A 27,160-nucleotide genomic window follows, 5' to 3' on the forward strand; every position below is an offset into this window, starting at 1 on the left:
AAGTGATAACTAAGTGGCTTGGGGAACAAAACATCAACATTTTGGGTCCATGGCCAGGAAACTCCCCAGACCTTAATCCCATTGAGAACTTGTGGTCAATCCTCAAGAGGCAGGTGGACAAACAAAAACCCACAAATTCTGACAAACTTCAAGCATTGATTAGGCAAGAATGAGCGGCCATCAGTCAGTATGTGGCCCAGAAGTTGATTGACAGCATGCTGGGGCGTATTGCGGAGGTCTTGAAAAAAAAGGGTCACCACTGCAAATATTGACTCTTTGCATAAACAATGTAATTGCCAATAAAAGCCTTTGACACTTATGAAATGCTTGTAATGTTACATCAGTATACCATAGTAGCATCTGGCAAAAAGGTCTAAAAACACTGAAGCAGCAAACTTTGTGAAAACCAATACTTGTGTCATTCTCAAAACTGTTGGCCATGGCTGTAGTACATAAGGGAAAAACTGTATTAAGATTTTACAATCTAATCTTCCTGTCACATAAAAAATGCACCTGCTACCCATCCACCTTTCAGTTCCAAATGAGTCAAAAGCCAATTCACCTGCCAGTAGGATTTTGGACTATTGAAGGAGAAATGCACCTAGGACACACAAATGAACATTGAGAGAACACACCGATCTCCCCAGTTCAACAAGGTAGCAATGCACCAAGTAGCAATACACCAGTCAGCAATACATCAAACAGCAATGCACCAGGCAGCAAAACACCAGGCATACCACTATACCATGATGCTCCAGTTAATAAATTAAAATACTGTAATTTATTTTCAAGGCTAACAATGTTACTAAAAAAATATACATAGAATTTCAGTAGCATTTAAGATATTTTATTGAAAAATGTACAACATGATAAAACAAAAGGCATTTATTATAAAACAGAAAATAAATATTACATCAATTTATGTTATAATACATCATATAATAAGTCTAACATTTTTTTTCTCCACTTCAAACATTCGAAGAACTGACCTCCTTTAGTGCCACAGGAGGTGAAACACACATTCTTATATAAAATAACAAAACAAATATTATACATTTTTTTGATTAATTTTTTTATCCGTTCACTAGAGGTGAAAAAAAATCAGACTGGTCTGAATACTTTATTTTATTTTTGTTTTAATGTTAATGTATAATACACAAGTGATGCTAATATATGTTTAAACTTCAGAAAACAATATCAATATAAAAGATGATTTTTGATGTCATCACTTTATTGTTCATTAGTAAAACTTGTGCATTATAAATAGAAATGTAATCCCTACTGTAAATGATTATGGCGATTAGAAGTCACCTTGGGGTTCTGCGAGCTGTATATTAGAACTCGGTGAAGAGCCCTGCACTTTTCCACCACCATAGAACTCCTTGTGACTTCCTTGTTACTTACAGTAGGGATCGCACTCTTCCTTTTTTTTTTTTTATCAAGCCCTTCGTACATTTTCTGGAGGGATTGAGTAAAGTATTTCAATAGAAACTATCAAAAATAAATATATTTAAACATTATACCACTTGAGAAAGAAAAATGTGAATGTTTATATTTATTGTTTTGTTGCAACTTCCCTCTTTTTTTTTTTTTATTGTATAGTATGTTTTTGTAAGCTGTAATTATCACTATGGGACATTTATGCATGCAAGTGGGCCTAATTCTCCTCCAAGTGCATATTAAGTGATCGCTCACTAGTCTTTGGAATCACGCCCCATTAAATTAATGTATGCCTTGATTTGCAGTATGGTGGAAGCTCCTGGAAAATGCCCAGGGTCAAAATAATAAAAATATTACATCGAAGACTATTACTACATTACTAAGACAACTACTAGATTACTATTGCTAAGACTAAGTGGCCTAGTAATTAACATTATTTTTACAAAAATAATGTGAAAACGTGTTTTTGCACCCTTTTCACATTGTTTTAGTATCACATAAATTTATTAAAGGACAATTGGAATAGATTTTGTAAAAAACTACCCCAATCCCTTCAATTCACATATTTTTAGTAAACAGATCGCATTTCCCATACTTGTAATGGGAAATGTGATCTGCACAGATTTGCTAAAAATATATTGTGAAAAAATACCGGGGGAATCCCTGTGATAATAACACTACCTTTAGATGGCGTTATTAGGGCATTCCCCCGGTCCCCCGACTCCTGGAGCCAGCCCCTGTGATCAGCTGTGTGGTCTAAATAGACCACAAACTGATCACTTTAAAAAAAAAAAAAAAGTTAAAAAAAAACCCCCACTTAGCTGCATCCAGGGACCAGTGACCGGTGCTTCGGTGAGGTCCTCTGGGGCTCTGGTCAGCTGGTTTCTGGGTTCCTGTACTGTGGCCCTGGTCAGCTGCTGCATAGAGCACCAATTACCAGGGAGGTTAGTGTAAGTTAGGCCAGTAAGGGGATCGCAGTGAGATGGGGACGATTGTGGGGGGGGTTGGTCCTGGAGGGGGGGTCGATCATGGGGGGGTAGCCGTTGCACATGCGCGGACACAAGGACATACTATATTTTTTTGCAAAAACTACAGTAAAAAGTGTGTGCAGTGGATTCGCAGGATCAGAGCTTGCTCACGAGCACTACCCTTGCATGTGATTTTTGATACATCCTTGTGATGCGATATTGAGCAAATTTATCACAGACAATCCTCATCTGAGATGTGGATAGTGATAAATATGCCCCCAAGACTACTACTACTTATAGGGGGAGATTTCTCAAACTTTATACGGGAAAAACTGACAACCAATCAGATTCTACAGTAGTTTTCATTTTATAGAATGTACTAGATAGAGAATAGCCAGAATCAGATTGGTTGCTATGGGAAACACCAACACTTGTCCTCTTTAAAAGGTTTTACAAGTCTCCCTACAACTCATTTAGGTTTTCAGTTTTACTTTAAAAATATAGCTTGAAGGGCACTTCAAGCAGCAGAGTAACTAAGGGTGTGCAATTGGTGCCACCGCTCAGGGTGCAAGGCCAAAGGGACAGCACTGGCGCTGCCCCATGGCACCTGTATTTGGCTTGTAGAGTAAATCACCCTGCAGATCTGATGAACACCTGCACTGTCCTTCCTGGTAACGGCGGTGGCCCGGTGCCCTCCCCAGATGTCATGACACCACATGTGCATTGGGTGGGGCCGGCCCAGGGGGCATTATTGCCCTGCTACGACTCTGACATGAAATCTGCGTTTATTGCCTGTGCAGTTTTTAAAATAACATCAACTGGATCTAACAGGTGCAAACTGCGACCCTTTATAAGATCTAAGTCAAGACCCAATCGACAGGAACTCAGAGGTGGTGAAAACTTCAATAGACATAGGCAAACTACATTACATTGCCAAAGAGACTTTGCACTGAGTTTTTCTCTTTTGTGGTTCATAAATAACCATCTCTGTGCAGTTCATGCACAGCTTTAGGTTGTGATCAAAGTATTTCCACTATTAGAAACATGATGTGATGATTGCCAGAGTAGACCCCTAAGTAAAATAAAAATTATACACATTTTTCTAAATAAAAAAATGTTAATTTAAAAAAACAATTATACATAACATTTATAAATAAATTGTTCGGCACAAGCTATCATTTAAATAGCTATTTCTGTGCCTGGTACCTTGTACATAATGTAAAGGGTCTAGATGCAGGAGATAAGTATAGACCAGTTTTCTCAAAAATAATTAATACAATTTAAAAAAAAAACTTGGGTTTTTCCAAGATGGTTTATTTTAAATGACCGCTGTGTTATTGAGATATCCTAGTTTTAAATGTTACATTTAGTGCTGTAGCTAAACTAAACTTCACTCGCTGAGGATAACTTGTGGGATTAAGCAGAAGTCCATAAATATAAGTTGCCACGCCTCGTAAAATTATAGTAGGACACAACCATGTCTGAGCCCTTCTGGTTTTGGCAATTCAGTGAACATTTTTAGTAAAGAGATGTTGAATTTAAAGGAACAAGGCGAGAATTCAGTGCTGGACATAGGCCATCACAGGATAAGAAAAGTTCTCCATCCAGAAATTCTGGGTCTTCTCTTTATACGGTAGGTGACCTTCGTCTACTGTAGAATTCTCCAATCAACACTGCCAAGAGAACTCAACTTTTGAAAATCTAGGGCTTGGAAATACTGAAAAATCTAGAGGAACTTCAATGCTTCCTTACTCAGTGGAATGGCTTTCAAAAGCCTGTCTTATCCATATCCCCTCTACATTGTCAAACAATATAGTCATGATACGAAACATCTCTAAAACATGTAAAATAGTTAGCAGCCAGTTTATGTGATTCGTTATTTATATATAGCACCATTTTTTTATTTTTAGAAAAATTGGATGTAGTTTAATTTAAGATTTACAGTACAGTATCTAAAATTATCCTCAATTGTACCTTAATTCACCACAGGAAAGTAGGTGAGCGATACAACACATAATAGTAGATGACAACCTTACTTTTCCAGCAGCAAGGTACAAAAAGCACCATATCTTGATAATAATATCATTATCATTATTTTAAATTAGCAAGGAAATTTAATATTGACCAAAGAATCAAATCACCAGGGTGAAAGCACCACGCAGGACTATCTATACATCCCTGTTCAGGCTCAATGCACATTTGTAGTGTTTTCACTATCAAACTATATCAATCTCGATCTCAAAATCACTTGGGAAGCAATCTGCTTGATCAGCCGAAGTACACCATCATGGGTGAATATCTTCAGCTTTGTATGTCCAACATTCGGACCATTGTTTCGTTTCAGTCGAGTAAATTACTCCATATATGGCTCATTGTTTGGAAAATATATGGCTTTAATTTATATATTTTTAAGATACTGTCCATGTTAGTCTCACCAACTGTTAGCCACCAAAGATGGACACCCGCAAATTGTTGACTGGCTATAAATTTTGATAGTCTTTCTTCCCGCATGCGGCCCACCAGTAGTATAAAAGTCTTGTCTCATTTTTACAGCCACCTTCTTTAATTCTGAAATTTGAAAAAGGTTCCTAATAAACGTTTCAGCTGACAAGTGCTGCAGTGCACCAACACTTTTAGGCACACATTCCCTCTCGGTGTACCTACTGGCGATCATGTTAGTTTCCTTAAAGTTCTCTCGGAATGCAAATTCCTTCTGCTATGTTCATTGCAGGAATGCATCTGGGAGCATTACTTTTTAGAAAAATCTGATGACCTGGAACTTTACTGTTAACTTAAAACTTTAAAGTTTACAGCAAGATCAAACAATGTTTTTGAGATGATTAACTTTTTGATTGTATAAATTTCGGTACAGAGGAAATTGTGCCTCGACCCAAAATTTAAAAAAAAAACACCACTGTTGAAAAGTCACCCAGTGTCACCGAAGTGTTTCTTTCTAGTGCACGATTTACAGCACTGCTTGCCATATAATTTGTGGTTGCAGACTCCATGTTGAGGGACAAGGGAGCACCAGCTGAAATAGTCCACACATGACGGATCTTCTGTAAAGCAAGACAACATGTTAAATTGCTGGTAATGTCTTCTTACATATTGTAGTTAATGCAGTGTCCTGGGCTTGTAAGCCAGCCAGTTTGAGTAAGCTGAGGCTTACTCAGCTTCCTGGAGGCCCGGCACCATCCACCATCGCGACCATTGAACATCGATGGTCGCGATGGTAATCTCAGCCTCCGTCTCTGTCGCAGTGCTGGGATCGCAAATGCAGCAAGGGGTGTCAGACACCTCCTGCTGCATTTGCATAATAGCAGGGATGGAATTGCAAAGCTGTCTGTGTGCGGCTTTACAATTGTGATCTTTGCTGAATCAGGCCCTCTGTTGTCCAAGATATGCTATATTCTTTTTTAAAACTACCATGTGTGTGTGCCACTGCTCTGTCACTTAGTTTAGCCAGTCACCTTGCTGCAGCCTTTGACCAATATGGGTGACCTGTTCCTTACATACATTGAAAATATCATATATGGAGGCTTACGACATTTGTGGGATTATATAGCATACATAGGGCAGGATGTACTAAAGGGAAATATGTACCCAATATGTACAAAGCACCGGAATGCATCTCCCCGGTGGGTAACGACATCTTCAGGTGGTGTTACCCAATAGAGGCTTATGGCATTCCCATCACCCCCCGCGTCCTTTTGCGACTTCTGGGTGTTAAACCTCCAAGCCCCTCTGTCCGGGGGCATCGCAAAGGAAAGCGCTTATCGGGAGCGCTATTCTCTGCGATGCACAGTGCATTTCTAGGTACATACCGTAGTAATCAACTGCGGTATGTACCCAAAGAGAGGCGGGATGTACCGCAGCACGGATGCGATGCTTAGAACATCCTACCCATAGACAGTTAGTGGTGTCAGCCCCGTCATTGCTGTCAACTTAATACAGTACCTTGTGTTCCTGAAGAAGGGCAGAAGTTTATGTTACAAGCTTGAGAGGTTGGTGGCTTCTGATGGGGCAAACAGCCCACTGCAGGTCTACCCTGATGAAGACACTGGACACTTCGTACTTGAACACCCCCACCACATGTCACTGTACACTGAATAGAAAGGAGCTTTATATTTATACATTGTTATATTAACTTATATATATCCTAATGCACCTAGTTCTGGCACATCTTTTCGGAACTTTAGAAGGTATGCAGGGACTAGTACAATAAGTTAGGAACAATGGGGGGGCAATTTAATACTTGGCAATATGCAACCGGACATCCCCACAATGTCCGGCTGCGCACATTACCGCTTAATATGGTAAGCAATCTTTGCTCATTTTCCTTTAAACCTCTGTAGGGTGTATGGTAAAGTGACCAAAGAGACACATCAACATGGTGTACTTTTGGGACCGTTCCGGAGGCATTCTGTGGCACATCCCAGAGGACTGAATCACTCTCAACGACCAACAACTAAAAATAAAAAGACTATAGTGGTAATTCGGTTCTCTGTAATGTGCCGCAGACTGCCTCTATTGTGGTCCAGAAGGCATTTGAGGTCATGTGTCTTCATTCAATTTTAACACTCATTCACACCTCCCAGAGCTGTGCAGGAAAGTTATCGAAGAATGCTTACCATAATAAGTGTAATGTGCACAGCCAGACATCGCTGTAGCAAAGAATTACCCCCCCATTGAGTTGTTTCATTGTAGCACAAATGCCTGCATAAATAAATAAATAAATGACTGGCACCATTGCTCCTGTATAGAGCTTTTTATGTATTCAAAATCAACCTGGGGTCTCTTGCTGGGATCGGTATGAAATACCGACGCCGGAAAACCGGCAACAGAAGATCCCGATGGGTAAGTATTTTGACTATTACTAACCCTATATCCCCCTAAACCTCCCTTAGGGGTGCCTAACCCTCCCTTAGGGGTGCCTAACCCTAACCTCCCCCCCAAGTGCCTAACTCTAACCCCCCCTGTAAGTGCCTAAACCTAACCCCCCCTTCCCCGCAGCCTAAACCGAAGTCTCTCAGGGGGGTGCCTAACCCTAACCTTCCCCCGGGGGTGCCTATCCCTAACCCCCCCTTACCCTAGCCTAACCCTCCCAGGGGGGTGTCTTACCCTAAGTCCCAGGAGCCCCTAACCTAAGCCGCGGCTGTCCACATCTGCCGCCCCGGCTTACTTTCATTCGATATGCCAGGTGTCGGGCTCCCAGCGGGATTTCGACTCCTGTCATTAGACCACCTGCCGGCATTAGACAGTCGGGAAGCCAGCGGTCGGCATTTCGACCGTCGGCTTCCTGACTGCATCCCACTCTTGCTTTCATGATGGCTGGTAAAAAAAATAGAGATGGAGCCTATTTTATTTAACCAAATGGCACAAAGGCATCTCATAGATTTGCGGGATGTGGGCAATCGCACATTGCTAAAATCCCAATCAACATCCAAACTGTTAAAATGCAGCACAGGCAGAAACGCAAACCAACTGGTACACAATGACAGTGACTGGCCCAGTAAACTGCAATTACCGCTCCCAGTCCAGCATCATTGGTGCAGAAGAGTAACAATTTTTTGCCAATAATTTCTTAATAAATGTGATAAAAAAAATTATTTACAGCTGTGATTGTTAGAATTGTAATAAACAAGTCTCAAAGAGATTGCCCAGACAAGCCTAATAAAGTAAAATAGAACACTTTGTTCCTGGAATTTAATATGTTAAATAGTTGACTACTAGCATCCTGGCTACTGATAGCATTGATCTAATCAGCTAAGTGCTAAGCTGTATGTTTATAAATGATTTACCGGTTGCCATGGAGAAGTGTGCCATCCGGAATAGACAATGTATGGCGTGTGCACAGGGCATGGCTTGTTATTGCATGGCTGCTCCAGGGGTACGTCTACTTTGCGGACACTGCGACATCTTCTCTGAGGCACAGTGACGAGCCTGTCATCGGTACCCTTCTCTCCACACTTCAGTTCACGCTTTCTTACACCAGGGCCACATGTTGTTGAGCACTGTGCAGAAAAATATCAAAATATGTGAATAACACAATAGTAAAAAGTGGATAAGGTTATATCTTGGGAAGTGATCAATTAAGAAAGTTGAAAGATACAGTGTAAATGCTATTTTGTGATGTCATGTGTCCACTTTTGCGCAAATAAAATCATTTAACATGGAAGAGCATGGATTTGCAGGCCAAAATATCAGGGTTTGCAGGGGTGAGAAAATTTGCATCAGCCAATGGAAGAGCAGAATGGTGGGTGATCCTTGGTCAGTGCAGATTAGGTGAACGAGTGTACCTAGTTTTGCACCTAAGTAAAAAAATGTATCCCAGCTGGATTCTACCAATCTGACTTATTATCTGCTTTACTATAAAGCAGAGAGTTATACCCCTTTAATACACTGCCTAAATACCTGAGTTTTTGTTGGTGCACACGCACCGACCCGGGTCTAGATTATGCATGAAAGAGGCTGTCCTGGGTCGGCAAGGGCGTAACTACCAAAAGTGCAAGGGGTGCAGCTGCTATGGGACCTAGAGTTGAGGTTAAGTTTCATATGTTGTATACATTTTTCACCATTGGGTGGTACATAATGGCCCTTACACACTTTTGCTATGGAGCCTTCAAATACCTAGTTACACCTCTGCTATTCGGAGTCCTGGGCCCGCGACCCTGCTCTGTACCAAGGATGGGAAATTTGTCGGTCTGAAAGGGGTATAGGAAAGACTGGAAGCAGCAATATTCCCCATATCTTGACCTCCTCTGCACAATGCAAGAAAAATGCTCTCACTAAGGCCCTCATTTATCAACAAGTTTTTTCACTCATGAGTCACAACAAGTGATAAAACTCGTTGCGTATGATAAATGGTGCTCCAGCCAATCAGCTCCCAACTGTCATTTTTCAAACAGATGACAGTTGGGAGCTGAGTGGCTGGAGCACCATTATCATACACAGCGAGTTTTATCACTCGTTGTGAATAAGACTCAATGATAAATGAGGCCCTCTATATTCTGTGGGTTCCAGCTGTAAAGCTACAGTAAGTGGTGATCATGTGAGAAGGCATATGGGGACGGTGTGAGATGGGGTCCTGATGGGCATGTTGGAGAGAAATAATGGACATGTTCCAAGATCTGCTGGGCATTTAAGGGGCATGTGTGAAGGTCTGATGGTATATGGATAGATTTAATGAGCATATAAGGGGCATATGGAGAAACCTTGGAGTCATGTGCGGAGGTCTGAGGGTTATGTAAGTGGCATGTGTGGAGATCTGAGGTCTTGTGGGGAGGTCTGAGGGTCTCTTAATGGGCATGTACCCTGTCTGGGGCCATGTGGAGAGGTCCAATGGACATGTAAGGGTCACATGAGTGGGGATGTCTTGGGAGCATGTGGAGAGGTCCAATGGACATGTAAGGGGCACATGAGAGGAGAGGTCCAATGGACATGTAATGGGCACATGAGAGGAGAGGTCCAATGGACATGTAATGGGCACATGAGTGGGGATGTCTTGGAAGCATGTGGAGAGGTCCGATGGATATGTAAGGGGCACATGAGTGGGGATGTCTTGGAAGCATGTGGAGAGGTCCGATGGATATGTAAGGGGCACATGAGTGGGGATGTCTTGGGAGCATGTGGAAAGGTTTGATGGTGAACTAAAAGTAATGTAAGTTGAATATGAGAGCTTACTTACATAAAAAGACATATTTGAAACAGCATTTTTACAAATCTGCCGGAATTCAATGCTCTAATGGTGACATATGTGCAGATGTATAGTAATTGTGTAGGTTACCTCAGTCCATGCAGATATCACCCATTGCAGTTTGTAATTTTTCTGGCAGCGTGCTAATGTACAGATCTCCGTGGACTCTGGCTTCAAGCTGGCTGTACACAGGTTGTCTGAGAGTATTTTGTATTTCTCTGAGTTGACACTTCGGCAATAAACCTCTCGTTTCTTAACTCCCTTGCCACAAGATCGGGAACACTGGAATAGACAGATAATGCACGCTGTCAGGCGCTAAAAAAACATAGCTCATGGACCATGTTTATATCAACATGACATTAACATGGCTTACTTAGATGAATACACACCAGAGATGAAACCCCCAGGCCTCAGGGCTGGTATCAAGCCAAGATTCAGTTTTCTCAAGTTTAATACATACAATATATTCATTCAACGTCTTAGACATCAAATCAGTCAGCTTGGATGTTACACCTGTACTTAAGCAGTGACAGCTATAATATCTGGCTTATTGCAGCACTGTGAGGATTGGAGTTTGAGCTGCTCTTGTGTATGATATTAAATCAACCATATTACTCATGAACATTGGCTGGGTTTGTTTATTGGGTCAGGTTTCCATCCACTGGGTGCTTGATTAAAAAGCCACTTAACGAAAACACCAATGTAAGCAAACAATTTCTAATGGTCACTTTTTAAAGAGGTTTTGCACTAAATATATTTCTATCACTATAATATCCCTTTGGCAAATGTCCATCCCGTGGGACCCCCACAACTGACTAGTTTTAATGATGGTTCTCCTGGGGGTCCCAGGAGAACATGGAGCAGTACCAATAGTGACCAGCAGAGGTCCTGGCTGTAAGTTAGTGAATACAGCCATTGGTGGGCGTCCAGGGGAGACACACCCTCCAAAATAATATATAGGGAAAGAAGGTTCTTTGAAATGTACATAAAGTGGAAAAAAATTAAACTTAGCATCTGTGACCTGACCTGGCACATTATATACTTTTTTTTAAATTATATGCCTCATTTGGGGATGGCACTGTATTTAGTAGCATAGGACTACAGTATATGCACACATATTCGGTACCCTTTAGGAACCAATCAGATGTTAGCTTTGATTTTCTAACCTCTACTAGAAAAATAACAGAAACTGATTGGTTTATGGATAGATTTAATGAGCATATAAGGGGCATATGGAGATTTCATATATTTATTTCCACATGGAATAATCAAGAGTAATTTACAAATAATGTAAAATAAGTTAATGGTAAACTGTTTCCTTACGTAGGAATGGTATCCGGTCAGAATGCCGACATGGTCTGAATGTCAACAGTCCATTTGACCATGTCGACTTTTGTGAATGTCCAAATTTTTCCTTTCGACCTAATATCCATGTCGACATTCAGAACAAGTCGACATTTTGGTGTACACATTCAGCCTGTCCACATTCTGAATGTCTACTTTTTAAACCACTCCCGGTAGCAATGATTCTCAAGCTGCCAACACTGGAAGCTGTGACAGTGACGAGCCAGCAAAGACCTCACCAATCCAGAATTATCATTAAAATAACTGTAACTAAAGCAAAAGCGAGACCCATCCAACCTTAGAACATCCTCCTCTGCAGAGCAGAAGCTAAGATTCCATTCATACCTGAGCCCATGGCCCTGTGCTCCATTCTGCTGGACAATCCTGCACATTGCATTTTTGGACTTGGATGGGAGTGCTCACTGGACAGTGTGAGTGCCCCACCAATTCTTCCCCTTGCATGGTCTTCTTCTGGACACACTGCATTGTTCTTGTCTGCTGGCCACCACCACATGAGGCACTACAGAGACTCCAGTCACTCGTTGACCAACTGCAAAGAAAAACACCGTCTTAGGACATACTGTAGCACTATATCCAGTATAGGCTATTTATATTTATAGTAAGAATCTTGCAGTGTCCCATCAGAAGCTCAGTCTAATTCATTAAAAAAATGTATTGCACTTATTCATATACTGTGAGGTTCCATCCCATCTTTGGTCTATATATTTATTTTAATTGGATTCATGAAGTGCGAGTTCTCCATCTTTTGGTTATGTTGGATCAGTAGCGCTTACAGTTACCCAGGTTTGGGTCTGGGTGCCCTGCCAAGGATAAATCCACAGTTCTGTAACATTCAACATTGCCAAAAGGCAACAACTGTCACAGGATTCCTTCAGATATTTCAGTAAACATGAAAATTTATTACATACACAAATAATACTGTATATCTAACTTTCCGTACCCTAAAGGACCATTATTAAAACAATGGTGCTGATACAGACTTGCACACAAGTCCATCCTGTGGACGGATTTTGCCATTTTAAACATTGGGCATGCTCCATAGCCAAGCACAGGCATCTACTGGCGTTTACAAGTCATACCCATCTCAGTGGCAGGTGCTGAATGGCTGTAACTGAGTGGGTATGGGGCGTTTGCATGTAGGCTAACTTTAGTGATGGCTTTTGAGAGGAAGTTAGGCCGCAGTGCAGGTGGTGCTGAGTTGACCATTCGCAGAGATCTGGCTCATTTCAGATGGATTGCTTGCACCAGGTGCCAGGCTGGAGCAAATGTGCCCTGATAATGATGGTAGCTATTTGAACAAGCGTATAGAAAGGGACAGTGCCACTTTGGTCTGGATTTATCAAACTTTCAAAATTGGACAAGGCCCTTGTCCTATTTAGGTTTGATAAATCTGGAGCACCAACATGACTCCTTCCGCCAGGTACACATACAAAAAACATAATTAAGTGGGAACTCCAGGAGCAGGGAGCGGTATATTTTGTCGACATTCATTACGTCGACATTCATATCAGTGTCAAAGGCAGGATTTTGAATGGGGGGGTTTCCAAATCCTTGGTTACCGAACTAATGAAAAAACATCTATGACGGGGTACACACACCCCTATGACTGGTTACACACACACTGACTGACACTTATACAGTGCCCCCAATAGTGCCCCTTATACAGTGCCCCCATTAGTGCCTATTATACAGTGCCCCCAGTAGTACCCCTTATACAGTGCCCCCAGTAGTATCTCTTATACAGTGCCCCCAGTAGTACCCCTTACACAGTGCCCCCAGTAGTACCCCTTATACAGTGCCCCCAGTAGTGCCTCTTATACAGTGCCCCCAGTAGTGCCCCTTATACAGTGCCCCTAGTAGTGGTCCGCCCTATGCAGTGCTCCCAGTAGTGCCCCTTGTACAGTGCCCCCAGTAGTGGTCCGCCCTTTGCAGTGCTCCCAGTAGTGCCCCCAGTAGTGGTCTGCCCTATGCAGTGCCCCTTACATATACAACACAAGACACACACAACATACTTAACTGAATCCCCGCTTCTGCTACTGCCACCATCCGCTCCTCTGTCCTCCCACTTGGCACTATGGGAGAGATATCATGAAATCTCTCCCATCACCCACTGCAGGAGCCGTAAGGTGGAGCTCATGAGTGGATGCAGCAGCCAATGAGAGTCTGCCTGACTCTCATTGGCTGCTAAAACAAACACACCGCCGCCGGGTAGTACACTCGTACTACCCAGCGGCGGTGTGTTTGTTCATGTGTAGTGCAGACCGCACTCACTGCGGTCCGCACTACACTTACTGAAACCAACAGCGCTGCACCACTGATCGGCGGACATGGGGGGTTTTCTGGGTACTCGGAAACTTCCCTGTGTGCGCGCATGCATATTGTCGACACAATAACATCAATATGTCAACATTTCTGAAATGTTGACATGGTTAGAATGTTAGCAAAATGTCCCTTGTTTTCTAGCGGTGACTTACCTGGTGTGGATCCAGCGATGTCTTCCTGATGATGACTTCCAGTGGTTCCAGCGGCACTTGCAGTAGTGAGTATGCCTAATCTCTAACCTTCCCCCTAGTGCCTCATCCTAACCTCCTTTCCTGCAGCCTAATCCTAACAGTCACAGCGCGCCAGACACTGGCATGCACTTACTGGGTCCGGTGGCGCTGGTCAGCGGGCTGGGAGTCCCCAGCATTCTCTGCTGTGTAGACCTCCTCTTTCCGGAGGCATGGTGCGAGCAGCCGCGGCTCCCCTGGGGACGCGTGCCGACCTTCTGTAAATTAAATTTAAAGCACCAGACCCCCCATTATGACATCAGAGGGGTGCCTAATTCAAGCTCATGCCTATATAAAGGAAGTCCCTTGGAGCAGTCCTGTGCCAGAGTATAGGCTCCCAAACCTTACTCCAGCGTTCCCAGTGATACCTTCTGCTTGTTCCTGACCTTGGCTTTGTTTGTGACATGTTTCAGTCTCTTCCCTGGTACTTTGCTTGGTATTCCGGTTTTGACCTTGGCTATCCTCTGTGACCTGCTTATGTCTGCTCCCTGGTACCGTCTTGTCCGTTCAGTTCTGACCCAGTTTGTCGACTTTGGTGTACGTCTTTATCGTACTCCGCTCCATCCAGAGTACACCAACACCAGTATTAGGGAACCTAATCTCAGGGCCGTGACCTACGTGTCGGCCGCAGCTAATTCCATACCTCCTTGCGGGGGTTCCTGGTGAATACCTCCAGCACATTAGACTCCGCGCCTCAGTAATAAGTCTCGCCAAGCCAAAAATACAGGTTTGCATCCACTACGTGAGTTGTGACACTAACCTCCCCTCATGCAGCCTATTCCTAAACTCTCCTCCTGCAGCCTAATCCTAACTTCCCCTCCCACAGCCTAAACCTACCTCTCCACTGCCGGTACGTGTAGAATGTCAGCGTTTCATGTTTCAAAACTTCACATGTCAACATTGCAAACATGTCAACATGACACTGACATGGTCAATGTTGACATTTTAACAATGTTGACATCATAACACTAGACACTAACTATCAACATTTTGACTACATCCCCGGAAGCAGTACATTTTGAAACCTGGTGGAAGTGGTCATGTTGAAGGGTCTGTAAGTCTACCATTATGTGACGGATTCTATCGAGCGGTTGGGATCATAGCAACCAATCAGATTCTAGTCATCATTTTATGTAATACATTCTATGTAATTATAGATAGTCTCTTCACAGGCCAATGCTGAATCCATGCAGTAGTTACAGATTTGCAGAACACTTACTAGGCTGGACAGAGTTGAGTATTGCACGGTTTTGGTTCAGGAAGAGGTTTGCTCAGGGAACCACACAAGCTGGAGTTTACTTGAATCTGAAGGTCTCGTAGGCACAGAAACTCTGCAGTCATTTGACCTTAAAAATAACAAGTAATACAAAGTAAAAAAATAAAACTGTTAGTTTTAAGAAAAGCAATGTCATTAATTTCTTGCGAGAAAATGAAAAACTATTCACCCCATCAAATGGCTGCGCCCACCATGAGTAGGTGATGGGTCTACTTTAATTTTATTTTTACAATATTTGTTTTATTAAGTTTCATCTATATCCCTCATTTTAGGACAGTGAGGAAGACTGTTGACGGAAAATATATACATCAGTCACATAATAATAATTCTGGACTCTACAGGGCTCTGGGCACACTCCTCCTGTCCTAATAATATTTCAGCAAATACGGTAATAAAAAAAAAATCGGGTGAATAAAATAAAACTTCCGCTCACCACCGCCACATGTGGCAGAGCATTCCGTATACACGGGAACCCAGAAGAAACTTGTTTTCATCACAGGTGTCTCTTCATATGGAGAAGTAGGTAATGTATACTCCCATGAAAACCCCCCAGTCTTTCCTTGGTAAAGGATCTATAACAAATAAAGGAAAAACACATTCAGGATACATAGCATAAAATGCACAACATCGCTCAGCACATGCCCAGAAAACAGGGCACACGTCTATGCACATAGGGCCTAATTCAGCATCGGACGCAACAGCAATGGCACCTGCAGTCATCTAGGTGCTAAAATATGTTTCTGCTTGCCACAGTCGACATAAAGACTCTCACTGCTGCCTTCTCATATCCGTTCAATGTCGCTTTTCTGCATAAACATCGGTACCATCGTCCTACATCTGGCAGCCCGCAGCATTTACAACAAGTCTGACCAGCTGCAAACTCTGCAAGTCTTGTCGCAGGCAGGGAGCTCTCATGCTGCGTATGCATTCACAGTGGCTAATTTATGCACGCCCATGAGACGGCGTCAAACGGACAGACATGCCTGCATTTTTCTGACTAACCGACGCCACCTCCAAATGTCGACAGCCTGTCAACTCACTTTACGATGGATTCCTCTGTGTCCATAATCGCAATGCAATCGCTGCGCATGTGCAGTGCAGCTTATACGCATGCGCAATGGCAAACAATCGCTCATAATCCGCTGCTGAATCAGGCTCATACAGATTGGCATGAATCTGACACTCACACCTGTTGGCACATGGAGAAACAGGAATTGGAGGGAAGGGGGCGGACTAATGTCATAGGCCAAATACATCAGGGTGTATTTGTGTAATTGCGAGCTGATGCAGATGAGCCCACAGATGCTTATAGGCCTATCCTAGTCATATTATCTGTGCGTGCCAAAGGCAGGTGCAAACACACAATGATAATGACGATCGCCAGCACTAGCGAACCACCTCTGATTGGTTGACACTGATAGGTGCTTTTCCTCATGGCATAGATGATATTGTCTGTGAGTGTGTCAGCCATTTTGTCATACACAAGTAGTATTTAAGTTCTGTTGAAGCCTAAAAAATGTGTATTGTGCAATACAATGTGCAAGCAAAGCAAATTATTTGATCGGGATGAGTAACGGGTCAAAAAATCGGCAAATTGAAAGCCCCAAATATCTGTGCTACACATTATGCATTTTTTTCTTAGAAGGATGACATAGTGACAGGAGAACATAGGGAATATGGGAAGATTGTCGAGAATGCACACACACTGCTCCATATCGGGAAATTGAGGCCGAGATTTCCTTCTTGACCAACAGATCGGATAATCGAAAAAATACGTTTGTGGATGTTTTCTAATCGTTTTATTGGTGAAGCGCTGAAACTATACAATAAATGAGGGCGATCACCCGATTATTCGCAAATCGGCCCTATAATTGTATAAGGTGTAGCTAGCTTAAGTGTACATGGCATCTGTGTAAATATGTAAATCTTGCAAATATGTTCCCTGCGCAGACGAGAATTTAGCTTGTGACAGCTGCTACGTGAGACTTTTTAGTGAATTAAAAATACACCTGCAATTTGGGGTGCAACTGCGTTCAAACTCCACGCTAGCCCCTCCGTGACTTCACCAGCTGTACTAAACAGGGAGCGTCTCAATAAATGGGATCTCATTGCCATCTGGCAAAACAAAATGTCAATTTTGCATGTGTGCACAATACAAGGTGCATGGGGGGGGAAGGGATGTGGTCATGGCATCACAGAGGGGTTTCATGGTTACCTCTCCCCTGCTGTCCTGGGCCTGAATAGAAGCCTGCGAAATTTGTAGCCACCTCTCCGCTTGGCGCCCTGCATTAGTTTGCCTGACCCACATTATAGCAACAAGACCCTGAGCAATCAAGTTTTACCCATCATATAAAAGATTATAGATTTGTCACTTAAAATATCAATATAATTTGCAGAGGTGAATATATTATTTCTTACTTATCAAATTACTTGGTACTTGTGTACTTTACGGACTCATTGCAGGAGAGAACCCAATGAATGAATGAAGTACCGAAAGTAGTCCCCACCTAAAGAAGAAAGTTGTCCCCTCGTGGGTTGTCCCCACCTAAAGAAGAAAGTTGTCCCCTCGTGGGTTGTCCCCACCTAAAGAAGAAAGTTGTCAACTCGCGGGCTCGCTGCGCTCGCCATGCTTTGGGCTCGGTGGCTGGCTACGCTCGCCACAAGGTTATATTCCCCCTCTATGCCCACTTGGATGGTAGGGAATGATGCTGGACACTGGCTGTTGATGTCAGGGTCCTCTCCGTGAAGGGGATTTAGATATTCCCATGATTGATAATAATAATGAGTGTAGGACATTGGGTTCTCTCTGCAATGAGTCCGTAAAGTAAACACGTACCAATTACTCTATTGGTGATTCGACAATTATTTCAAAATATACATTGTTATAAATCTTCAATCACATCACATTTTATAAATATTCAACATGCCATCCAGGCTAAAATGTGTTTTCATAGATCCGTTTGGTCACAAGTGAAAAACCCAATCAACTCTAAATTCATATAGTACAGCAAATCATAGCAGACTTACAAAACATCCCAAAAATAATTATATTTAAAAAGAAAAAATAACAAAAAAACCCCCACTAAAACAAAGAGTTAACATGCTAAAAATATATTCAAATATTCTTTTGAAAGAAACATATTTATTCAAAGTAACTACATATATACTGTACTGTGATAATACAATGGAATTTGTAAGCTGTGTAGGTGGAATGTCATATCTATTTTCCAGCTTGTTGTGTTGTCAAAAATGGGATTTCAGCCCATGTCAAACCTTAGGACAGATATTTTGTGTACTTACTTCCGAATTATATAAATCCCATTGGTAGCCAATGAGACAGCCTAAGGCTTCTAAACTGGCTAACACCATGTGCTGCTATGTTTTATGATTGAGAAAATAGGATATAACTTTTTAATTTATCCAACTGGGAATACAAGAATGTGGAAAATGTTCTTGATGAATAATAAATGGGGTTTATAAGCAACACTACAGGAAAAAGTAACATTTTTGACTCCATATATATGTCAGGGTCAATAACCCTGTGTTTAAAACATTACTTTTTAACATTTTTACCTTTAAAATATTTTTTGTTTTCTTTTGGATTACTTACTATATGCTGATCATTAGTCAGGAATTTGTCTTAGAAGGCGCACCCGCGCGTCTAGCATGCATTATCTGACCGTCTCCGAAGGATTGAAAAAGCATTTTTCACCACCTTTTTGCATTTTTAGAAAAATGTGTTGACTTAAAGATGTGCGTAAAAAAGCATTTATTTAGGTTGTGGCGGGTTAAATGTAAGTTATCCCTACCAAAAATTTCTTGGTAAAACTTTTTTACTCTATATTCGCTAGATCTTCGTGGAAATGCTGGACCTCTATTGACTCTAAAAATGTGGTTCTTACAGAAATAAAAAAGAGGTTGAATGAACAACAACACTCATTTTATTAAAATTTAAGTAAGTCACATTCCCATTAAAGCTTACTTTTTCTCTACACAGCTGAGTCGGCCATTTTGTGTGATACACCAATATTTATGAGAATGCAGGAAGTGAATTTACTAAGAACTAGTGATACTACTGAAACTTGGGGTATTAGGCCTCAGCGACATCACTAAACCTGAATTGCCGTTGGGCCTACAAAGTGTTCACCTAAATTCTGTGAAGGTGTCAGTCACACTTGGGGTATATTTACTAAAGTGAGAGTTTTTAGAAAAGGAGATGTTGCCCATAGCAACCAATCAGATTCTACAACAGTTAACTAGCACCTTCTAGAAGATAATAGCTAGAATCTGTTTGGTTGCAATGGGCAACATCTCCACTTCTAAAAACTCTCACTTTAGTAAATATACCCCTAGGAAGGGGATTTACAAATCATTACATTTTATGCTGCCTTATGGAGAAAATAGAGCACATAGTAATGCTGATTTAAACACATCTACTTCTCTAAGCAAAAATATAGTAAGTCGCTCAACACTTGCTTTCACAGATCATGCTGGGTACAGAGCATACTTGCCGACATTCAGCTCCCTCCTTCCGGGACTGTATTCTGTGGGGGGCGTGGCCGGACTGTGATGCCGTTTTGGGGGCCCCCTCTTCACCACGCCGTTTTGGGGGCCCCCTGTAAAGCAGGGGGCGGAGCCTCGATGACGCGATTCAGCGCGAATTGCGTCATCGGGCCCCCCGGCAGCGGGGGCTTTTACTAGTAGTCTGGGGGGGTAGGCAGCAGCCGGGAGGCTTGCCTGCCTTTCCGGGGGGTCGGGAGCGGCACCCGATATTCGGGAGGCTCCCGACCAAATCGGGAGGGTAGGCAAGCCTGGTACAGAGCATATGATAAGAAGCATGGTTTGACGACTGATCTGTCAGCTATATTCAATAATTACCAATCGTCTGCTCTATGTGTCTCAGCTAACTTCACAACTGGGCGGATTAGATTTGCCAGTTGAGATGTCAGTGTAGGCGGTCCCTGCAGCAAGTGTAAGAGCGGTCGGCAGGTCGCCCGTACACACAGCTGGATGCATCGATATACCTTTGAAGTATATCGGCATCGACTGTGCTGCAGGGCGACCTGGTATGTCTGTAAACTACGTCTTTCACAGACATACCGGGTGTACACACCCGCCGATGCACTCTCGATATAAAGCTCTTCGATAGAACGAGCGATATATCGCCAAGTGTGTACCCACCTTAACTTTCGGGCAGACTACAGGCCTTGTAATACAATCTTCCAGTTCTGCTTTTGCTTTGCCTTTCTGCAGAATGCTGTTTGGCACTTTACTTATAAATGACTTATTTTGCGGAATAAATACAATTGGGAAGAAGCCAGTCGATTTATTTGACCGTCTTGTGTGGTTGAGTTAGGACTAGGAGTGGGAAAATGTAAGGCCAAATTATGTCTGCGAAACGCATAAATGAACAGACGCAGAGCAAGGCAAATTTTTGACTGAACAGTTTTTAAAATTTGAGTCATCCCTGCCATAAAGTGATGAAAACTACTAACAGAGGCTACGGTACAATATCTATTTTTACATTTTATGTGGAATAAGTCCAACAGTAATTTAAAAATGTCCGAAGTCATAAATGAAGCCATTTCCTAACAACTCCACATTAAAAGTCTGGACAAGCCAGTAATATCAACCCTTTAAGTTGGAAGGACCTCCAGGGCTACAGCCTACTTAATTGGCCAAGACCCAGAACATACTCAGCCAAGTGGAAATAACTTCTAGATTTAAAATTGGTAATCAAGGATAGTTCAGAACTGAGTTTTTAGGCCTACCACGGTAACATCAGCCACCTGACTTCAGACACAGAACTCAGCAAGCCTGACCGCAGGGCAAAGACTTATAAAATTTACAGTTTCTCCATTTCAAAACCACAGACTCCCTGCCGGAGACTTGCCAGATTCACTAAATGAAACACAAAGTTGTATTATACAACGGATACCCAACATAATTCTCTGTATTTTGTTAAACTGTTCTTGCTGAATAATAGCATTGCCTGGCAACAGTTACGTGTCATTGGATTAATATATCAGATTTATCAGTTTTTTATTACTCTAAAAGCATAATGAAACCCACAATTGGTATTATATACAACCGCTTGTGGGAGTACGATTGTTCATTTAGTACAGAAGATAAAATAGTATAAAGAAAAATACTATGCCTATTTCATAACTGGAGTATAGGTTTGCAATGGTTTTCTTATCTAGAGACTGGCGTATAAACTCAAATGCAGTACTGGCAAAGGAGAACCATGTAAGTCTAATAAGAAATATTCAGATCTCTTTCTGACCCTGTGACTTTGGAAAGAGAAAAACTGTCAGGTTATTTACTAAAGTGTGGGTTTACAGAAGTGGAGATGTTGCCCAAAGCAACCATTCAGATTCTACTTATCATCTATCTAGCACATTCTAGAAGATAATAGCTAGAATCTGATTGGTTACATCTCCAAGTCTATAAACCTGCACTTTAGTAAATACTGTGGGTTGGGGACGGGATGCCAGTGCTCAGGATGCTGACTGTTGTCGGGTTTACGGCACCAGCATTCTAAACTGCCAGCATCCCAAAAGCCGGGATATAAACCACATCCCCTTACTGTACATCTCTGGCACATGTAGGCACAGGGAATGGGCAGCGGCAGCCCGACAGGAGCAGAGTGCAAAGCAGCGGAAGCCCGACAGCGCTGGAAATCCCGATCGTGGATAGGTGAGTATCCACTAACCTAACCTAACACCCCTAACCCTCCTTAGGGATGCCTAACCCTAACTTCCCCCCCTAGTGCCTAACCCTAATCCCCCCTCTAAGTGCCTAACCCTAACCACCCCCTTCCCCACTGCCTAAACCTAAGTCCCCCGGGGGAGTGCCTAACCCTAAGTCCCCCGGGGGAGTGCCTAACCCTAAGTCCCCCCCGGGGGTGCCTAACCCTAACCCTCCCTCCCCCTAGCCTAACCCTAACCCTCCCGGGGGGGTGCCTAACCCTAAGTCCCCCCCGGGAGCCCTAAACCTAACCCTCCCCCCCGTGGCTGTCCGCTCGCGGCGCCTGGCATCACTACGATCGTGATGCCGGGCGCCCGGTCTCCCGGCGTCGGGGAAATGCGGGCGTCTACATCTAGATGCCCGGCATTTCACCCTTGCCGGGATAAGACAGTCGGGAAGCCGGCTGCCGGTATTTAGGCAGTCGGCTTCCCGATTGCTTCCCAGGCACAGCACTATTGACAAGTACCATTTTGCAAACCTCTTTCAACAGCTATAGGAATTCTCAGAAAATAATATTCTTATCTTACTGTCAATTGTTTAACCTTCTTGGTGCAAAGCTTTGTATTGTATATGTACAATAGATGCAAGTATACACAAATGTTGTGGACATTTTTTATGGGCTTTATTTGTTACTGTGCAGTATTTTCCATCCAACTCACCCTGTGCTAGACAACAGCAGCATACAGTGCGATAATAACCTAATTACTCTGGAAGGTGGTTGGCATGCAAGCACATTTGTCAACCCAAGTGCCACCTGCCATCTGAATACTTGTATGGCTCTTGCAAAAACATGTCACTGGCTCTTGAAACCTTAGATTGTTTCCTTAAAAGTGTAACGCATGTACCACAGCATGTGCCCCTCTGTACAATATATGTCGCGCTGAGAGCAAAGTTAACTAAGGACACATCATTATAATAACTACACCATGGTGGTGAGTGTTCAGTGCATATTTCATTCACCAGAGTACAATACATACAGGGCCGTAACTGGGATCGGTATGAAATACCACCGGACGCACGTCTGGCACTTCGAATACCGACACTGGAACACCGGCAGTGAAGATCCCGACAGACAGGGCCGGATCTAGGGGTGTTCGACCAGTGCGGTCGCACAGGGACGCCACCCATAGAGGGCGGCACCCCACCCAAGCATCCCGATTTCAGCGGGTGGTCAAATCGGGAGGCTGGGGACCCCCACCGCCGCAGCTGTGCGGCGGTGCCGGACCCCCGGAGAGTGAATGGATGCCGCGTGCATGCAGCGGCAACCATTCACTGACGGGAGAGGGCTGGGGGAAGCCCAGCCAGTGACGGAGTGCTGGGCTTTACCCCCAGCCTGACATTATTTGGAGGTGTGCCATGCGAGCACGCCTCCATATAACGTCACACAGGGGGCGTGGCCTATGGTAATTAGACCACGCCCCCAAATTTGCCCGCGCGCGGCCTTCTCAAGAGCCGGCACAGGGTGCTCAGAACTCTGGAGCCGGCCCTGCCAACAGATAAGTATTTTCTCTATTTTGCTAACCTAACCCCCCCTAACCCTAACTCTCCCTTAGGATTGCCTAACCCTAACCTCCTCCTCAAGTGCCTAACCCTAACCCCCTCCCTGTAAGTGTCTAAACCCCAGGGGGGTGCCTAACCCTAACCTCCCCCCGGGGGTGCCTACCCCTAACCCCCCCTTCCCCCCTAGCCTAAGCCTAACCCTAAGGCTGTCCCCCCCCCCGGGAGCCCCTAACCTAACCCCCCCCGCAGCTGTCCACACCCGCCGCCCTGCTTACCTTTAGTCGGTATGCTGGGCGTCGGGCTCCCAGCATAGGTAAGATGATAGGCGTCGGGATCTCAACGCCTGTCATTAGACCCCTGCCGGGATTAGATAGCCGGGAAGCCGGCGGTCGGCATTTCGTCCTTCGGCTTCCTGACTGCATCCCCCGTAACTAGAGGTCTGTGAGAATAGCCAACACACAGAGCACAGTAGGCCTGTGGGTGGCACCTTCCCTGCCCCAAGGCCCTTGCTACTGGCTAGCAGAGTGTCTGTGATGACACCCTGTAGCCAGTATTGCTGCTGCAGTGCGGCGCTCCAGAGCGTCCTTTGGACGTTCCGGGCATGCACCCTGCAGCCTGTACAGCAGCTCGGGGGGCTTCCTAAGGACACTTCCGGCAGTGCTGTATTTCCTTGTGCTAGTGACCCTGCCCCACGTCATTCGTTCAGGAAGTGGAACGGCACAGGGTGGACTGCTGCCCTGTTATGGTGCTGAATATTCTCTTACTACTGGCCGTTGGTTAACAGAGGCAGCGTGGAGTGTGCCTCTAACACCCTCTTCCCCTTTCTATTTAACACCATCTTCCCCTACATGAGCCAGTGTTTTTATTACCATATGTTGTCTTTGTACGATAGCACTACACGGTTGGATAATAAAACAGCCAGAAACTGCATTTGCAAAGGGCATCTCCATAACCCGTCAGTAAGGACACTTTAAAAGGAAGTAGAAGATCAGAGCAACCATTAAGAGAGTGCACAAATGATTCAGCAAATGGACATTCATGCACTGATCTATGATCTCCCCTGTGTGAGGTGTGTCAGCGTAGTGTGGGGATAGTGAGGAATCTGGAAGCCCTGAAAGCTCTACCACCTACAGGCCCATGTCCAGCCCTGTACATGGGCTACTTGTGTCTTCTGCTGTCACATAATGAATGCAGAGGCCAAGCTATAGCATCTGTAAAGTTTGTACATGAGATGTTACTGGCCCCTTTAACACTTGTAGACGTTAATTCCAACCATTAATATGTATAGGTCGGGCAGGGGTGTGGTGGGGGATGCTGGAATAGATGGGGAAGTTGTAAATAGAAGCCTATTGGCATTGTTAAATTTCCATCACCTCCAGCACCGTTGCTTGTTTCTCGCCACTGGATCCCTAACCCAAAGATATGATTAAACACAGAGTATTTCTATTAAAAGCTTGCGTACAGCAGTGAGGAGCTGTTAACAACATAACTCATTCATTAAGCATTTCCCTGGTGGGATCCAGTCTGCCCAGACTATAATTAAGTGTTTATATTAGGTCAGATATGTCTGGCTACTCGTAGTTAGAGCTTTGATCACGAGAAAACCACACATCTTCTTAACCAGCTTGACTAAAGGTTCCTTGCAGCTGAAGCAGTGACTCATATCAGCACCATATAAAGGTCACCTACCAGCATCTCTAAGTCAATATATTGTTAACCTCAAATTTATAGCTGGGGTCGCTCGGCAAGGTTACGGCTAAGTGTGTATTTAAGTTGTACAAATGCTGATGATGGCTACTAGAGATGGTTTTCTGGTTGTATTATTTCACGTAATGCCGCTGCATAAACATGTTCTGCACAGGATTAATGAAAGAGTGGGAAGAACATTTGACCTTCAAGGGGAGCTTCCAAAGATTAATATTAGGAGGTATATTTACTAAAGTGAGAGTTTTTAGAAGTGGAGATGTTGCCCATAGCAACCAATCAGATTCTACATAACATTTAATTAGCACCTTTTGGAAAATAATAGCTAGAATCTCCACTACTAAAAACTCTAAAATTTACCCCATAGTATCTTATACTAATACAATATTTTATAATGAAAACTGAAAACATCACGATATAAATCACTGTAATTGCAGATTGCTATTATTATTTCTATAGCGCCACGAATTATGCAGTTCCCTCCATTGTCCATCGAATCATTGTAAGTACAAAATTTTGATTTGTGTGTACTATTTGGTGGTAATAATACGCAGAGTAAATAGTATACACCAACGGATTCACCAATTGCACCAAACAACTCAGGACTTTGGTTTATTGTATAGTGGTATAGTGTTATGTTTGTACAACCGTACGCACAGTTATATACAGTCAGAGTTCTGGATTGAGCGGAGCTGGAATGGAGCATACAGATCACCAGTCAGTGATTGTATTTGGGTAGCGGTGAAATGATAAACAGGCATAAATTACATGATCTCTCTGGAGTTATGTGGAACACTTCTGCGTTCCACTGTGACACTCTTACACAGTAACAAGATGGCGCTGTGCATGGGCAGAAGACCAAACGGTGGCCATCTTGGTAAAGGGAAAGCTAGTTCCCTGAAGGAACAACATGGAGCCTGCACAGTAACACACTCCTTATTTCAACACAAACTACCTTTTGTAGTCTATGTACCTTAAAGATCTGTGGACATGCGATATAAGAACAACTGGTAATAATAAATAATCTATTGCCTACTCCAGGCCTGATCCTTTATTAAGATGAGAGGAAGGATTTAATGATAAATGGAAGTTTTTCACAAGATGTTTTCATCATTGCTGTTCACCAGTGAAACGCAGACTCGTTACAAAGTCTTGCCAAATTCACAAAAGTCAAGAAATTCCTTTTGCATTCTCATCATCGATCTGTTAAACAATACTAATCAGACACCTACTTCTATGCAAAGAGTGCATCCTGTGGCAAAAATCAAATAGTCCCAATTGTTGTATATTAAATAGCTGGTTCATTTTGGGTATCTTAAAAAAAAAAAGTCAACATTTATGGAGATATAAAAGTTTTGCAGCATATCCCTTCCTTATATTTCCAAAATAAGTAAATTCTTACTTCCAAGACTAGTGTTTCATTTGTCGGTCCAGCCGTGTAAAGACTCTCCAGCTGCTGAAATGACCTTTTATAGGTAAAAGTAGTCCCGGCAAAGGAGAACTTTCCAGGCCAATCAATGGTCCAGTCGCTGGTCAAGTAGTACTTCCTGCTTAGGTTTCTCACAGCGAGGTAGCTGGTAGAAGGCTGAAGCTCCTGAAAATGGATACTTCTCGCACCAACCGGAACAGTCACCACTGGATAGTAGTCTGGATAGAATAGAGAATTATGAGCATCTGGCATTTATATCTTGCAAATAAATGATTAACATGTTGGATGTGTGACTTATTTCATAATAAGGTGTGATGGACACCACAGAACTCCTGCATCAATTTTACGAGTTACACTCTGCTGGGGGCCGTGCACCTTCTGCTGTCAGACTCTCGGGCTGTAGCTTCCTGCTTTTTATTCCCATTCTCATATTATGACACTGTCCCTGTCACCTGTAGACCTGTTATCATGTGTAGAGATCAC

The 27,160-nt window shown here is 43.3% G+C and overlaps 1 protein-coding gene across 1 annotated transcript in view; it reads right to left on the bottom strand.

Moving 5' to 3' along the window:
• Nucleotides 1–5,333: 5,333 nt before the first annotated feature.
• ADAMTS18 (ADAM metallopeptidase with thrombospondin type 1 motif 18) overlaps nt 5,334–27,160 on the bottom strand; it is a 122,766-nt gene continuing 100,939 nt past the window's right edge. Inside the window, exons 16-23 of the mRNA XM_088476811.1 lie at nt 26,651–26,895; nt 15,728–15,866; nt 15,238–15,364; nt 11,794–11,998; nt 10,195–10,386; nt 8,210–8,422; nt 6,366–6,513; nt 5,334–5,467 (exon numbers count right to left, since the gene is read on the bottom strand). Of these exons, the coding sequence (XP_088332937.1) occupies nt 5,334–5,467; nt 6,366–6,513; nt 8,210–8,422; nt 10,195–10,386; nt 11,794–11,998; nt 15,238–15,364; nt 15,728–15,866; nt 26,651–26,895 (1,403 nt within the window). The remainder of the gene's footprint in view (nt 5,468–6,365; nt 6,514–8,209; nt 8,423–10,194; nt 10,387–11,793; nt 11,999–15,237; nt 15,365–15,727; nt 15,867–26,650; nt 26,896–27,160) is intronic.

The sequence above is a fragment of the Taudactylus pleione genome, unplaced genomic scaffold (assembly GCF_031769625.1).
Source record: "Taudactylus pleione unplaced genomic scaffold, aTauple2 ptg000195l, whole genome shotgun sequence".
Lineage (NCBI taxonomy): Eukaryota > Metazoa > Chordata > Amphibia > Anura > Myobatrachidae > Taudactylus > Taudactylus pleione.